General features: G+C 36.6%; 1 protein-coding gene across 1 annotated transcript in view; it reads right to left on the bottom strand.

The window, feature by feature from the left end:
• The window catches only part of NRK (Nik related kinase), a 243,831-nt gene that overhangs the window by 11,349 nt on the left and 215,389 nt on the right, over positions 1 to 17,093 (bottom strand). The window contains exons 22-26 of the mRNA XM_007954223.2: positions 15,391 to 15,549; positions 8,919 to 9,023; positions 7,235 to 7,377; positions 6,800 to 6,949; positions 3,440 to 3,599 (exon numbers count right to left, since the gene is read on the bottom strand). Of these exons, the coding sequence (XP_007952414.1) occupies positions 3,440 to 3,599; positions 6,800 to 6,949; positions 7,235 to 7,377; positions 8,919 to 9,023; positions 15,391 to 15,549 (717 nt within the window). The remainder of the gene's footprint in view (positions 1 to 3,439; positions 3,600 to 6,799; positions 6,950 to 7,234; positions 7,378 to 8,918; positions 9,024 to 15,390; positions 15,550 to 17,093) is intronic.

Raw genomic sequence — 17,093 nt, 5'->3', positions numbered from 1 at the left:
GGACTGATGAAAGAATTGACAGATCTGTCCTGGAAGAAGTGCAGCCAAAAATGCTCCTTGTAAGAGAGAATGGCCAGACTTTGTCTCACCTAATTTGGCCATGTTGTCAGAAGGGACCATTCTCTGGAGAAGGATGTCATGCTTGGTAAAGTGGAGGGTCAATGAAAGAGGAGAAGGCCATCAATGAGATGGATTGACATGGTAGCTGCAGCAATGGGCTCAGGTATAGTAGGGATTGTGAGGCTGACACAGAGCTGGGTAGTGTTTTGTTCTTTTGTACATAAGGTTGCTATCATACATATCGTACATAAAGTGCTGTCGGAGAGGACTCAACAGCACATAACAAGAACATCGGACCTGAGGGGCCCATTTCTGGCAGTATATTGGACAATATTTCAGAGCTATTCATAGTTTTCCAGTAATATATCAGACCACATTTCACTGCTATCCATAAGGCCAGTTCTTTGAGAAATGGATGGCCCCTTCCTTCTTCCGAGTCTGTCTTAGTCTGGAAGCTCTGCTGAAAACTGTCCACCATGGGTGGCCCTGCTAGTATTTGAAATACTGGTGGCATAGCCTCCAGCCTCACAGCAGCATGCAAGCCACCACTGTATGGTAAACTGACAGATGAGTGGTGGACACAATTGATATGGCATCCCAAAATTTCCACCTTAGTCTTGAAATGAAAGTCTTTTGAAATATTTGAAACATAAAGTCACCACTTAAACTAGCTACTGAGTAGCTGTGTGGGCCACCTTGCTTTCTGAGACTGGGCACTTAGTCATACGTGCTATGATTATTGTACCTTTAAACATTTGTTTGGAAATCTAAAGCAATTATCCTATTATTGAAAATATTTATTATAGTTCGAGGAAGTATGAAATTTAAGATTAGGGACATTTGGATCTGCTTTAGTTTTAAATAATTTAAAAAAATCTAGACAGAAAAATAGAGTGATTCTTATATATTAGCATTACACTGTAGTCAAGTATATTCTCAAACACTGTTAATACATCGAGCAAAATAGCATATTCTTATGTTGTTGTTATGTGCCTTCGAGTTGGACTCGACTCATAGCAACCCCTCCTTGAGTTTCCGAGGCAGTATCACTATGGAAGTAGATTGCCCTATCTTCTTTCTGAGGAGTGGCTGGTGGGTTTGAACCGCCAACCTTCTGGTTAGCAGTCAAGTGCTGTAAGCACTATGCTACCAGAGCTCCCTGCATATTCTTATAGTACTATAATTTATTTTACATAAAGAGATGGCTTTCAATTTTTAGAAAATTAAATAAGTTTTTTTTTTTTTTTAGGTCAGAGGTGTCCAAAGGACAGGAGCCATGCCAGATGACTTTTCAAGATTTCTTTGGTTTCTATGATTGTCTAGTGGTAGAAATATAGGGGCTTGTTCAACTTCTCACTTGAATCAAATTTCCTTATTCCCATTTCTGATTAACACACTGATCACAAAAGGACCACTGTAAAGATCAGAAAAATATTCTTTATTTTTAGTTCCTTTTGCCCCAGATCCGTCAATTATGTTGCTAGCATTTGCCTTCTGTCAATTAAAACAGTTAGAAACCCTCTGTGAGTTCTTACCTGTTGAGAGAAAATGGAACAGGTTTTCAGGACAATCCTTAACACTATATATGTGAAAAGAATAGATTCTACAGATGCAAAATTAAGTGCCATTATTCTGTAATGAAAACATCCATTAAAAGGCAGTTCTTTCAAACTGGTCATTAAAGCCACATGAGAATCACATGTAGCAATTTTATACAGATTCCAGAAGCTTCTGGGTTCTTTATTGATAGACTACTATTTCTTCTCCTCCTCTTTCTTCTCTCTCTCATCCTTTTATTTATTGTGGTAGTTAAGGTTATGTGTCAGCTTGGCTGGGCCTGGTTTTGTATGGCTGGGCAGCTGGATGTAGTGACTCTTTGCAATGAGACCAGTAATCAACTGCATGGTGGAATCTATTGCAACAGCTGAGTAGCTGCCTTAGGGATGTGGTCTGCTTCCAGTATATAAGGAGAAGTTTGGGGACTGGTCTGCAGCTTTTGGAATGCTTGAATCCTGCATGTAGCCCAGTCATTAAGTAGCCCGTCATGTTGTCTGCAGATCTTGGGACTCTTAATGGACTTGAATCAATGGCCTGCTGTATGGTTTGGTAATATTGGGATTGTGCCTTTTTACTTGTTGTCCTTGTCACTGCCGGAGTAAAGAAAGCCTCCAGCTTCAATGGGCCAGGAACAAGAGGCAGACCTGAAGCCCAAGGTCGAGGGGCTTTCACCCAGGCCCTAGAGCCTGGCACTTTGAACTTGAACTTCTAGCCTCCAAAATTGTAAGAGAATAAAATTTGCTAAAACCACCCACTTGTGGTATTTCTGTTAGAGCAGCACGAAGTAACCAAATCATTTACTCCGTTAAATTCCTCCTCCTATTGGGAGCTCTGGTGGCATAGTGCCTAAGGCATTTGACTGCTAACCAGAAGCTGGTGGTTCAAACCCACCAGCTACTCCTCAGAAGGAACACTGGGCAATCTACTTCCATAGAGATACCACCTCAGAAACCCAAGGAAAGGTTGCTAAGAGTTGGATCCGACTGCATAGCAGTGAGTTTTTTTTTTTTTTTTTTTTTTTTTTGGTTTATTAAATATTTCTGCCTTCTCTAATATTTCTAATTCTCGTATGTATTCATTTATCTATCTACAATAGTTACCAGGCCTCAGAGACATACACAATAATTATTCTGATTTCCCAGCTCAGCAGCCCTGCATTGGTTAGGAAGGAAAAAAAGAAGTCCTTGTCTGATGAAGATTGAAAAGGCAGTTTTCTTAACTTTGCCAGCTGGGTGGTATCTAATAAGTATTTCAGTCAGTCATTATCTATCTCTTTTCTAAATGAGGAATGATGACATTCTAGTGGCAATTAATATATCACATATTCAGTTTGTATTTAATTCTTCACAGGAGTATAAGTCACTAAACAGAACACTACTGACTACGAGAAATAGAAACACTTTTTTTCTTTTTAATGATAATTTGGCAATTTCTTAAGGTAAGTGTATAGCCCAAAAATCAATGTGATGGAAAGAAGCATTTTCAACATCTGGGTAAAGTCTGCAAGCAAAGGGAGTTACAGTAAAAGCATAGATTGTTGTGGAATCGAATTAGCTCCTGTTGCAATTACATAACTACTTCAAGTGATCGACATATCAGATAACTTAAAGCAGCTTCTTGGTGGTATTCCTGGGAATGCATTAAGCAGATGACAAACACACACATCATCTTCCTAAGGGAACAGGTATGCAGGATCACAAATGTAACCCTAGGTTCTTTGGGAAAATGTGATATTAGAAGCAACCTTTTATTTTTATTTTATTTTTTATCCTTGAAAAGCTGTTCTGAGATCCTCTAAGATACTAAGAAATGTTATACATACCCACAGAAGATGGTATGTCTTTCCATACTTCAAGGATCTTCTTGAAGAGTTGTTCATTTGCTTCCAAAGAAAGCGCTTCAGCATTGAAGGTGAGCATCATGCCAATTCCCAAGCAATCAGGTAGAATGATGATATTCTGTGGTATAATGATTTCCAGGGGCTGGAATTATGTTTCATAAAGATTTATATGTCCAACATTTTATCACTATTACTTTAATTGAAGTAGCTTGACTGAGCAATAAAGACCCAAAAGAGGTTCCAAGTACAGGGAAAGGAGGAGAAAAAAAAAAATCTCTATTTCAAAATTAACCTACATGCCATCCAAAACTTGAAAAGAGCCTTCCTATGGCATTAAGTAGTCACTGTGTATTATTCCTTTACATCTACAAGAAATCCCTTCTTGAAACAAGTCCAGATGTATTTCCAACACAGAAAAATTTGCTGAAATGTCAGTGTTATGCATAATAATAGAAGAAATATTACTTGCATGGAGTTGAATTTAAGATTCATTTCAGCACATTTATGAGCACTAGTAATGAACGTGTGAACCAATAACAATAACAGAGTATCGGCCAATTCATTCAAATCAGACATAGAAAATTAATTTAAAAATATCTTGAGCTTAAAATGTTTAAAAAAGGCAGCTAATACTCTTCACTGCTTGATTTAACAGTCACTTTCCCTCCTCACCCCAAAAGGTATGATTTCTTATCTAGTTTATAAGATCTTTAAATACATTCAACAACACAAAGGACTATGATTCATAAAAGCCAAGGAATTTATAAAAGTCAGAGGCTTATTAGGTGACAATATAAGATATAAAGAAATATCTAAGCCTTCCTAATTTCCAAGCTGCATAAAATACTGTGTGCCAAAATTTGTTTCAACCTACAGATATTGTCACATTAACACATACTGTCACATTAACAGTATTTCCCTAACCAAAGAACATTTATGTTACTCTATCACTTCTCGAGATTAGAAAGTTACAGGGAAAAAAAAAAAGTCAGAAACTATACTTGCCAAACTGAGCATATTCAGGCCAAGTACTTGAGGCCATGTCTCAGCAACTACTATCCTTAAAACTAAAACTGGAATCCAGAGGCGAAAAGCAATTTTAATGCGTTGCCTGGGCACTCGCATGAGCAATTGAATCAGGAAAGAGATGAAAAGAGAAAAGAATGGAAGAACGAAGGTTGTCTTAATCAAATCTGCACAGAATAAAACAGGCGGGACTGATGAAAATCCAGAAGACTTCAGAGATAATTCTCTTAGTTCTCAGGTGATTTCTGAAGGAACCAATTATTCTTTAGCTCCCTTGTACCATTACAGCTTTTGGCTTTTGTAATCTAGCACTCTTGGGGAAAATATTATTTTTAGTATGTTCTGTTTCTGATGACAGCCTCTCATCCCTTGTATTAGAGTCCTTTCTCTTTTGATGGGTCAAGACACTAGGGTATTTAGCTAAAAATATAATTTTTGAATATACATAAGGTATCTTAATTAGGTCAGAAAATAATGCTGAAGAAACTCATCTCATTCTAGCTTCTACATTAATTAACTAATGATTGCTTTACAAGGAAATCATTCTCCTTACTTAGCATCCAAGTGGCACACAGGGCTCAGCTTTCTTGAATGGCTTTCCAAACAAATGTAAACTTGGACCACTACTGTTCAGTACTGTACTCACTTTTAAATCAACAGTATTTGATACAACATAAAAAAAAAGCTATGAATAACACACCGATTCAAAGAGTACTATAATATTTATCTCAAAAATAACATGACCTTATATTTCAGTAGTTTGGCTGGGTTTCGTTCAGTATTTTCTGCATTATCAAGGTGATTTCTATATACTCATAAGTGACAACTGAATGATCAACTAATGAGATTGCTAATATGACCATAACACTTAAAAAATGTCCCCACTCACGATCTGACAATTGTTCTCTGTAATTTCTCAGAGATGTATGAGAAATTCTGAAATCTGTTGAACACACCACACAGTTACAGTGACTTGATACCAATGACCATGAAGATGGCCCAGGACTAGGCAACTTTTCATTATGTTATATGTAAGGTCAACACAAGTCAGAGCCAACTTGATAGCAGCTAACAATGACAATAATCCCAAACCCATTGCCATCGAGTTGATTCTAACACATAGTGACCCTGCAGGACAGAGTAGAACTGCCCCAAAAGGTCTGCAAGGCTGTAATTTTATGGAAGCAGACTGCCACATCTTCCTCTTGCTAAGCAGCTGGTGGGTTCGAACTGTAGACCTTTCAATTAGCAGTTGAGTGCTTTAATCATTGCCACACCAGGGTTCTTTGTGACAGCACAGTGATTTAAAAATACACAAGAGTTTTCTCCTGCACTTTGTATGCAATGCTAAACAATTAAAATTTTAGATGTCTATGAATTAGGGAATTAAGAAAGGGTGAAACAGAGAAATGTTGTTGGTCCAGCCCTTCCTTTCAAAAATAATTTTCAATAATACAAACATCATTGCTACCATCAAATTTGAGATGCAGTGGTATTATATTTTATATGGGGTGTGTGTGTGTATGTTTGTAGTATGCTACTTTGGTGCTTTTTATATACATGATATGTGTTGTATTTTTATAACTATTCATTTTTTAGGTGTTGGGACATATTTCCAATATAATTATTTTAGAGGTTAAGAGCTGAGGTACATTGGCTTTTAAAATACTGAATCTTTTGACCAGAAATCCCAACTGTAATTGATACTATAAGAGAACACCATGATAGTTTGTTATACAAAGCAGTTAAGGTAACACAATAAGGATAAAGATGAGGGATTAAAACGATAATGCTCCAAATTTAAATACTCACGTTGTATTCTTAAAGAATCTGTTGATGCATTATCAAGGTGCACAAGAACTGAAGTAAGGATCCCAGATTCAAATACCCAACAAGGACTAGTTATTGTAAATCCATAAATGTGGATAGATCAGGAACGTAGGGCATACATCCCATGTAAAAGGGGGCAAGTACAAATCAGTTCCAGTTGATATTGGCCAGATAGAAATGTGGAACTGATGTCAGAGCTTTAAAATTTAAAAAAAAGTGTAAATTTATTTAATTAAAAACCAACAAAATATACTTTTCTAGACAAAAAAAAAATCTATCTATAGTATAGACTCAATTGTCTGGACTACAAAACCATCAGCAATATCTGTTTATCCATGACTAATTGTTGACATTCTAAACTTACCTTTTTGGTCTCAGTTCCCAAATGTGTATTGCTAAACATATTTTTAAACTATTAAGGGTCTTGACAGTTGAAAAAACTCTAGTGAACTAATAATTTCTAGGGATCTGAAGGTATTATCTTACGTTATTGGGTAGGGTCACATCAGACATAGCCTCAGATTCTGCATCAATAATGTGGTATCCATCTGCTGAGCTGAAGAAAATCTTTAGTCTTTTTTCAGAACCAATAGCCAGGTCAACTGTCACTGGCTTATGACCAAGTGTTGGAAATACCTGCAAATATAAAATGAAATATGGCCCAAAGGCCAAAAATGACACTTTGACTAAGACAAACACTCTCCCACTATTTGCTTAACATGTTTTTAAAATTCAGATTTATTTAAAAAAATGACACTATTTATATAAAGACCTATAACTTCTCTTAGGGTAGTTATTGCTAAAATGACATATTTATTTTCAGATTATAAATCTTGAGTTTCCCTCCAAAGAGCAAAGTGCCAATGATCATAAGAGCCTTGCATGGCCCTGCACTGTGTTTGTTGTCTTTAAATTCCTTGCCTTGAGCTTCAGCAGATGAAGGAGCTCATCTGGTCTCTTAAACCGGTTCACTGGATCAGCTGCCTGTATTTTTGCCAGTATTCGTATATAGGCTTCATAGGACATGTAGTCTCCTTCAGAGTCTGCTGACTGATCAATGCATACTTGGTAGGGAATGAAAAAGGTCAGACATATTAACCTACCACAGAATGGAAGTACTTTAGGCTCCTGTGGTTCCTAATGGCCAAAACAGGATTCATTGCTAAAGAAGGTCACAGTAAAGGACTGAATGTCGTGGGATTCATCATACTGCAGTCATGAACTGGGATTCAAGAACTGAAGTGAGAACTTGGAACAGGAACTGTGTATCAGGCTAGACAGAAGATTGATACTTAACTCTTTGCTTTCCAGCTCCATACCAGGCAGCTCTGACCAATCAGCAGACCCCCAAGAACAAACCCATATCCAAATACTGACAACTAATCCAAGGCTCAATTTAGGGAGATCAGATCAGGGATGCGATCTGTGTCAGGGAAGATTGTCTATATAGTAATTTATGCTACTTATTTATTGTGCAAATGGACATTTAGAGATAGTCATAAGTATTATGCCATCTTGATTGTATACATATGATGTCTTGGCCTATAAAATAATCCATGCAAACAGATCCCGACCTAAGGTACAAAAATAGTTCATGCATACCTTGCTGGGATCTATCAGGATGTATCCTTATCAGTACTTTGTAAATAATTGGCCCAGCTAGTTCAAAATCAACTGGGCATTTGTTAAAAAATATCGATTCCCAGGCCCCACTCCAGACCTACTAATTCAACCTGAGGTTGGGTCTGAGATCTGAATTTTCAGCAAATGCTCCAGGTGATTCTGGTGTACAGCTTAAGTTAGGAGCTACTGGACTCTACGAAGCCACCAATTTATTGATCTATCCTTATTACTATAGAATGCAAAATAATCTTATTTGAGTGGAATGGCTTTAATTTTGGTGTATTATAAGTGAGCTACACCAGATAAAAATAGTTCCCAGTTTATGGAATATGATTAAAAAAATCATTAGCTACTGAGATTGATCCATAGAAACAAAGGTGAAAATAATACCAATCTAAATAAACTTAACCACGTTTCTAGAGACAAATGTTTTTAGAGATCCAGCTTGGAAGGAATATAGACTTACTCCTTTTCTCCCCACTCTTATCTCCTGTAGCTCTGCAAATTGGATAAAGGGCTTCCTTTTCCCTCATTCCTCCTCCATGGGAGTCCTCTCTCTCATTGCTGCATCTTTCTTACTTCTTTCTTTCTTTCTTACTTACTTATTACTTCTTTCTTACTTCTGCTACCCACCCCCCACTAAGAAAGAATAGAGTCTTTCTCAGTTTCAAGCCATTCTGGTGGCTCACAAAGCCTGTGTTTGGGGCTCTAGGAGAGAGTGTCTTCATGTTGACCACAGTTATTAGAAGTGAAGAGCTGGTGGGAAGGGAGAGGTCAGGGATTTCCCTCATACTCTATCTTGTTATGGTGTCTGTGAATTGTCTAAAAAAGGGTTAAACAAGAAATATTGACATGGTATATACAAATTACTTTTATTATAGAAGAGTAGTGCATATTTTTGCACTCATATTTCAAAACAGTGCTCTGTTCATAATTTCCTAGGAAAAGAAAAACTCTATAATCCAAATGAAAAGGAGATCACTCACTTTAATGGCAGTACTTTCATCAAAGGACTTTGGTGCCCACACATAAAGGTGAATTGATGATTTCAAAGCAATTGCAATATAAGTTGTTTCTTCATGTTGAACTACAATGATAAAATATAAAGAAGTAACAATTCTGTGGAGTTAATAAGAATACTCAAATATTTGTATTTGCCATTGAAAATGCCATACTGCAATGTAATAGCACAGAAACATATATTTTTAGAAAAGCTACTGGATTAAAACTTGATGTCCAAAAAAAAGAAAAGGTGACAAAATTTATAGTTTTAGTACTTACTTCAAAACACTCTAAACTATACACAGAGAACTACGAAACATTGCTTGAAAGAAATTAAAGAAGCTCCAAACAAATGGAAAAGCATTCCATGTTCATGAATTGGAAGATTTAAAATTGTTAAGATGACAATACTACCCAAAGACATCTACAGATTCAAAGCAATCCTTATCAAAATGTCAGCAAAGTTTTTGTTGAAATGGAAAAGCTGATCTTGAAAGTCATATGGAATTCCAAGGGATTCAGAATAACCAAAATAGTCTTGAAAAAGAAAATGCTGAAGGACTTCTTTATCTCACAACTTACTATAAATCTATAGTCACCAGTCATAAGGATAGACACATAGGTCAATGAAATGGAATTGAGAGTTCAGATATACATTTATGAGGAATTGATTTTTGACAAGGGTGCTAAGAGTAATCAATGGGGAAAGAATAGTCTCCAACAAATGGTGCTGGGACAAGTGGATGGTTACATGTAAAAGAATGAAATTGGACCCCTACTTCACATAACACGCAAAAGTTAACTCAAAATGTATTAAAGACCTACATATAAGGGCTAAAATTATAAAAGTCTGTGAAGAAAACAAAAGGGCAATTTTTCATGATCTTAGACAAGTACCAACAGAATATTGTTAAAAATTAAAAACTTTTATACATCAAAGGACATTATCAAGAAAATTAAAAGACAATCTACAAAATGGGAGAAAATATTTACAGATAATGTATCTGATAAAGATTTAACATCTAGAATATATTAAAAACATCTACAACTCAACAACCAAAAAGACAAACAACCCAATTAAAAACGAAACGAAGGTTGGGGTGATGAGAAAGTCTTAGAAACAAATAATGGTGATGGCTGCACATTGTGAATATAAGCAACATCACTGAATTGTATACTAAAAATGATTCAAATAGAAAATATTATGTTACAGAAAAAATGGGTGAAGGGCATGAATAGACATTTCCCCAAAGAAGATAGCAAATGGCCAACAAGCACATGAAAGATGCTCAACATTATTAGTGATTCAAACCAAACTAAACTCACTGCCGTCGAGTCGGATCTGACTCATAGTGACCGCTCCTTGGGTTTCAGAGGCAGTATCACTATGGAAGTAGATTGCCCAACCTTCCTTCTGAGGAGTGGCTGGTGGATTTGAACCCCCAGCCTTTTGGTTAGCAGGCAAATGCCTTAGGCACTAGGCCCCCAGAGCTCCCTATTAGTGATTAGGGAAATACAAATAAAAACAACACTGAGATAACTACCAGGATGACTATAATGGAGAGAAAAAAAAAAGGGAAAGTAACAAGTGTTGAAGAGGATGTGGAGAGATTGGAACTCTTGTCCATTGCTGGTGGGAATGTGAAATTATTCAGCTGCTGTTGAAAACTGTTTGGAAGTTCCTCAAAAAGTTAAATATACTGCTCTAAACCAAATCTGGGCCCAGACCTAGTAGCATCATCTGGCCAACAGGCAAGCAGCGTCATCCATAAAGTTTCTTTCAAAAAACACGATGTCTATCTTCAAAAGTTAAACATGAAATTACCATATAACCCAGCAATTCCTTTCCTAGGTAGATACTCAAAAGAACTGAAAACAGATATTCAAATAAATACTTGCACAGGCATGTTCACAACAGCACTATTCACAATAACCAAAAGGTGGAAGCAGTCCAAATGTCCATTATCTGATTAATGGATAAACAAAATGACTTCTATCCATACAATGGACTATGATTCAGCCATAAAAGGAATGAAGTATTGATACATGCTACAATGTGGATAAACCTCTTAAACATTATAGTAAGTGAAGAAGTCAGACAAGTGATTCTACTTATATTAAATATCCAGAATAGGTAAACCCAGGGAGACAGAAAACAGGTTAGTGGTTTTCAGGGGCTAGAGGAAGAGGAACAGGTAGTGACTGCTTAATAGGCACGGTTTCTGCTTTGGGGTGATGAAAATGTCTTGGAACCAGATAGAAGTGATTGTTACACAACATTGTGAATGTACTAAATGCCACCGAATTGTACATTTTGGCTTGCCAATTTTATGTTATGTGAATTATACTTCAATTAAAACTAAAAGCACTCTAAGGAAGGAACAAAATTCCAATAACATCTCTTCCCTGCCCTTTTTCTATTTCATTTTCCCAAAACACATGGATCAATTTACAACCAATATAAATACATTAATATACAGTTTCTTCCTTTCCTTTCTTTCTTCTTCTTCTTTCTTTATTTAACATATTGGGAAACCCAAGCTAGGTTGTAAAGTGTAACTAGGATTCAATCTAAAAGTACTGGCAACATCTGCCAGTTCTGATATTTCTAATCATCTTACCCTTGTAGACTGTTACATGAACTTTAAGGATTTAAGAGTATCTCGTTATACTATACAATATTGGTGTTTCCTTCTCTCTTTATTAATATTGGTAACACTTTAATTTCCATGGAAATGATATTTTGTACATTTATATACAAACTAAAAACATTATGGATAGCCAGAATGAGCCATAAAACAGATAATCAATGCATGAATAATCAAAGTTATATATATACACCCATACAACATTAAGAAGGGAAAATTAAATACTAGTGCAACTATTTTAATACTATTCTAAGTATTATACAAATTTAACTCATTTAATCATCATAATTGCCTTACAAGTTACTATTTTCTACATTTTGCAGCAAAGGTAACTGATGAACAAAGAGGTTAATTATAAATCATATATCTGACAAGTGACTTGTATCCAGAATATATAAAGAATTCTCCCAATTCAATAATAATAAGACACATTATTCAATCAAAAAATGAGCAAAAGACTTCAATAGACACCTGTACAAAGAACACATGGTCAGTAAGTACATGAAAAGATCCTCAGCATCAATAGTCATTAGGGAAAAGCAAATCAAAACCACAATGACAAATCACTTTACACTCACTAGGATGGCTAATGAAAGACACAATAACAAATATTGGGAAGGTTGTGGAGAGAATGGAACCCTTATACATTGCTGATAGGAATGCAACATACTGCCTTTTGGAAAAACAGTCTGGTAATTGTACCTGAGAGAAAAAAAGACATACATGTCCACAGAGACATATAATAATGTTCACAGCAGCATTACTCATAATATTCAAAAAATGGAAAAGGTGCAAATGGCCAAAAACTGATGAATGGTTAAACAAAAGTGGTGTATTTATACATTGGGATATTATTCAGCCATAAAAAGAATGGAGTACTGATACATACTACAACATGGATGAACCTTTGGGAAAAAAACACATTATGCTGCTCACCCACGGAGGAGTGGATGACCAAACTATGGTGCATACACACAACGGAATGCTATGCAACACTAAAGATTAATGTAGAATCCGTGAAACACCTCATAATGTGGATAAACTTGGAGCACATTATGCTGAGTAAAATGAGTCAATTACAGAATGACAAATATTGTATTAGTTCACTATTGTAAAAAAAGTCAGGGAAAGGTTTACATATGGAAGGAAACTTTCTTTGTTGGTTACCAGGGATGGGAGAGGAGAAAGGGGGAAATTGCTAGGTAGGTAAGAGACAAGTATTGATTTGGGTGAATAGAAAGGCAAGATACCATAAGCAAGTGACAAACACAATAACACTCAGGAAAAGGAAGACACAGAGAGGTGCACAAAAGGTACAGACAACAAAGATAAACACGTTTTCATGCACAATACTGCATTATCAGTAATAAATATTAACCTATGGCTGGATAGGAGCTCTGGTGGTGTAGTGCCTAAGGAATTTGACTGCTAACCAGAAGGCTGGCAGTTCAAATCTACCAGCCACTCCTCAGAAGGAAGGTTGAGCAATCTATTTCCGTAGTGATACCGCCTCAGAAACCCAAGGACGGGTTGCTATGAGTCAGATCCAACTTGACAGAAGTGAATTTGGTTTGGTTTTTTTGCATCTATAAATCCATAAAGTCAATCAGTGGCTTTCTAGGAATGTGGAAGGAAGAGACATAGAATGAGGAGTAACTGGTAATAGATGTGGGGATTCTTTTGGGGGTGATCAAAATGAGATATTGGTGATGGCTGTACAACTCTAAATATACTACAGCTATTGAATTGTATAAGTTGAATGGGTGTGTTTTATGGTATGTAAATTATATCTCAATAAAGTCATTTTTAAAAAGAGAGAAAACAAAAAGATATTAACTAATAGCGTGCCAAGTCACATAGGTAGTGAGTGGCTGATTTCAATCTAGCCTGCCCACCTCTATGCACCATTAGCCACTACTTCTGTCTGTCAGTGTCTCCAAAAAAGAACCACCAGCCACGCCTCGGAAGGAAGGTTGGGCAATCCTACTTCTGTAGTGCTACTGCCTCAGAAACCCAAGGAGGGGTCGCTATGAGTCAGGGCCGACTCGACGGCACATAACAACAACAACAATAACAAGACCAGATAGTGCTACTTTCCCTTTGATTTTGAGCATACCCTCTCTAAGCCTCTTCTTGTGTGACTTCCTTGGACTTAAGTTCTTACCAGCTTGACCTATGGTATATTGTTGTCAGTTAGCCCTTCTGACTCTTACGAAATTTGCCATTTTAACTGCTAGACCTGTACCTTGTGTTAAAATCCCTCTTCCTTGCTTGAGATACTGCTTCTGTCCTCACTAGCTGGTCCTCGTCTTAGACCAATACACAAGTCTTTCTTTGTCAATCAGAGGCTATTCTTTCACTGCCTTTTGTAATGTTCCCAAGTAGGCCAAAGGAATACGGGCAATTAACCCCCCCAAAATCAGAGGAATTCTTGGTAAAGCAAATGCTTGTTATAAAATTAATATAAGGTGGTAATTGGTGTCAGTATATTATTTTGGGGATCTTATAAAGCTATGAAAGTACTATACAGTGTATGAGTACATTGGTGTTCTGTGTAAAGATGCTACTCTTCCACCTATTAGTAGGACAAATGCTTTTGGTTATTAAGAGCTGGGTGGGATTGGTATGGCATCAGCTAGAAAAACTGACCTAGTCTATCCTCTTACCAATAACATAGATTTGTAAGATGAGTACATTTGTAATGATCTCTTACTGAACTAATAATCTACAAGTAAATAGGAGGCAGTTCTGTTATAGAAATTCCTGCTGTAACATGTGGGGTAGGGTATCTTTCATGTCTGTGGCTTCCAAATTTACATTATCTGACTTGGAGGGAAATAGTGATACTTAAAACCAGAGGAAAGTAGTGTGTTTATTTAATGCCTAAATTATCTGAGTATCTAAATTCTTCCTTTAATGGTGTGTGTGTGTGTGTGTGTGTGTGTGTGTGTGTGTGGTGTACCCATCCTGGAAAAGCCACTTAATATGTAGAAATGGAAATGACAAGTCAGGATGGAAATATCCTGTTGCAATTCATATAAAGGGATTCCAGCTATCTCTCACACATGTCACTACTTCTGCTTGAGGGGGCAATTAGTGAAGAGGGGAAGAAGAAAAAGAAGGCTGAAAGTAAAAAGGATTTACTTCAAGAATAGTACAGAATGAGATGACATTCATTCCAAGTTTCTGACAGCTGAGTTCAAGATTCTAAGACCCTGGAGATGTTACTCTATTTCACAGTGGATGATTGTGAAGAGACAGGACATATGAAAACAAGCTAATCAGACAAGAGCTATCTGGCAATTATACTGATGAACATTAACAGTGAGAGCAGATCATAGGAGAATTTTGTTTTTGACTTGTGAAGATTTTTTTAGTCGGTATTAAGAGAGATTTATTGATGGAAAATGAATTACATTTTATTGCCGTTTCAAAGAAAGAGAATATTTTGTGAAATCTCCTTGCAGATTGCTATGTCAAGAACATTGATATAGTTGAAATGATCTAGGCATAAGGAAAAAATATCAGTTTATCTGCAATATCTAGAGTGTCTAGGAAGGGAAGAAAGGTGAGAGAGAAAACCAAACTTAACTTCAATAGCTGTTTCAGTCAATCAACATTTTCTCAATAACATCAACGACTGTAGTATAAAAGGCCTAGATGATGTCCTGCTGAAATCCACTCATCTTTGTATTTGAAGTTGTAAATTCTTTCCTATCTCTAATTTGCTTTTTATAAATTAATATGAATAAATGAAAGGAAGGAAAATTCAAGTGGACATAACAATCATGAAATGGGACTTACGGACACTGAAGTGTTCACAGCCTGTCAATTTATCAATGGCTTTGCAAGCTTCCTCCGTCTTTAGCATTTCCTCCTGTCTTCTTTTACTTTCTGGATCATCATTTAAAATCTTGTTCCTCAACCAGGTCAAATGATATACCCGAAGTCTGTTCTTATGGCCTGATAGATAAGAAAAGATACAGTACTTCCAGTCAGTCTATGTTTCATATGTGCAGACAACAGAATTACCACCCATTCATTTGTATCTTGGCTTTTCTCAAAGTTATGCCTCCTCTTGGGTTCTGAGACACAGAAGGTGTCCTGGGTAGTGTGGATACTTCTGGGTGTTTGAGAGAGGTGTGTAACTGTTTGGGCATTGTGGTAGTTAAGGTTGGTATCAACTTGGCTGGGTCTTGTTTTGAGTAGCTGGCAGCTGGATGTAGTGATTCCCCATGATGAGACTGGTGATCAACTCCATGGTGGAATCTGCTGTGAGCCGCTGAATAGCTGCCTAGGGATGTGTTCTGTTTCTAGTAAATAAGAAGCTGCTTTGAGAAAGGTCTCTGAACTTTTTGGTCTACTTGGGACCTGCATGTAGCAAAGTCTTCATTCAGCAGTCTGCCCTGTTGCCTGCCGATCTTGGGACTATTTCTGGCTTTGAACTAGTAGCCTGCCATGTTGCTTGATAATCTTGAGACTGTGCCATTTTACTTGTCAACCTTGGGTTTGTCAGCCTCAGCAGCCAGCAGCTGCCTGAGTTAAGAGAAGCCTCCAGCTTCAGTGGGCCAGGAGCAAGAGGCAGAGATGAAGCCTAAGGTTGAGGGACCTTCATCCAGCTCCTAGAGCTGGCACTTTGAACTCAGACTTCTAGCCTCTTAAACTGTAAGAGAATAAAACCCTGTTTGTTAAAACCACCCACTTATGGTATTTTCTGTTAGAGCAGCACTAGGTAACCAAAACAGGCATTCAGGGCCTGTGAGACAGGGCACTTGTGTTCTGTCATTCTAACATGCTTAAAATTAATTTAATAGTTTTATTATTTTTCATAATCCAATTTTCCTTTAATGCTCATTTTAAATTGTAAATCCTATCAAATCATACAATTTATTTATTTAAAAATCAGGCCATTTAAATTACACATTTCCTTTCTGACGTTACCTTTAGGATTTAGTTTTACAAGATTCCTAGGACTAACAATGGGATTCTTACACAATGTTTTCATACAACATTTTGAAACAATGTTAGAGTTCAGACATCTGTGTCTATTGTCATTCCTTTCTAAAATGTTAAAATAAATCTAGGCTTTAAGTTTAAAGACTGGGTGTCTTTCTAGACTGATATTCCCAGTACAATTTAAAGCAAATATAATTCATACTTGAGAGAAATTCAAACATTGAAAGTCGAATTTGGATTAGAGGAAGTGGGATAAGTCTTTAAGCCACACAGATGTTTTCAAGAACTAAATATTACTCTTATATGCTTCAAAAGAATTAAATGAATGATGATGAAAGATGACTAACAAATCATGAAGTCTGAGAATGCCTATAGAGAGTGTTCTCTGCTTATACAAATTTAAAACAAAGTTTTAGGATTATATGTGATTATGTGCACCATGGCTCATAGATACAGACAGGGGGTATATAGACTCATATAAATGACTATGATCAGCATCATTTGATTCTTTTTTTTTTTTTTTTTTTTTTCGGCATACGAGATGTCGAGCA

The sequence above is a fragment of the Orycteropus afer genome, unplaced genomic scaffold (assembly GCF_000298275.1).
Source record: "Orycteropus afer afer isolate SDZICR_OR568_19922 unplaced genomic scaffold, OryAfe1.0 scaffold00447, whole genome shotgun sequence".
NCBI lineage: Eukaryota > Metazoa > Chordata > Mammalia > Tubulidentata > Orycteropodidae > Orycteropus > Orycteropus afer.
This window is presented reverse-complemented; position numbering and strand designations above follow the sequence as displayed.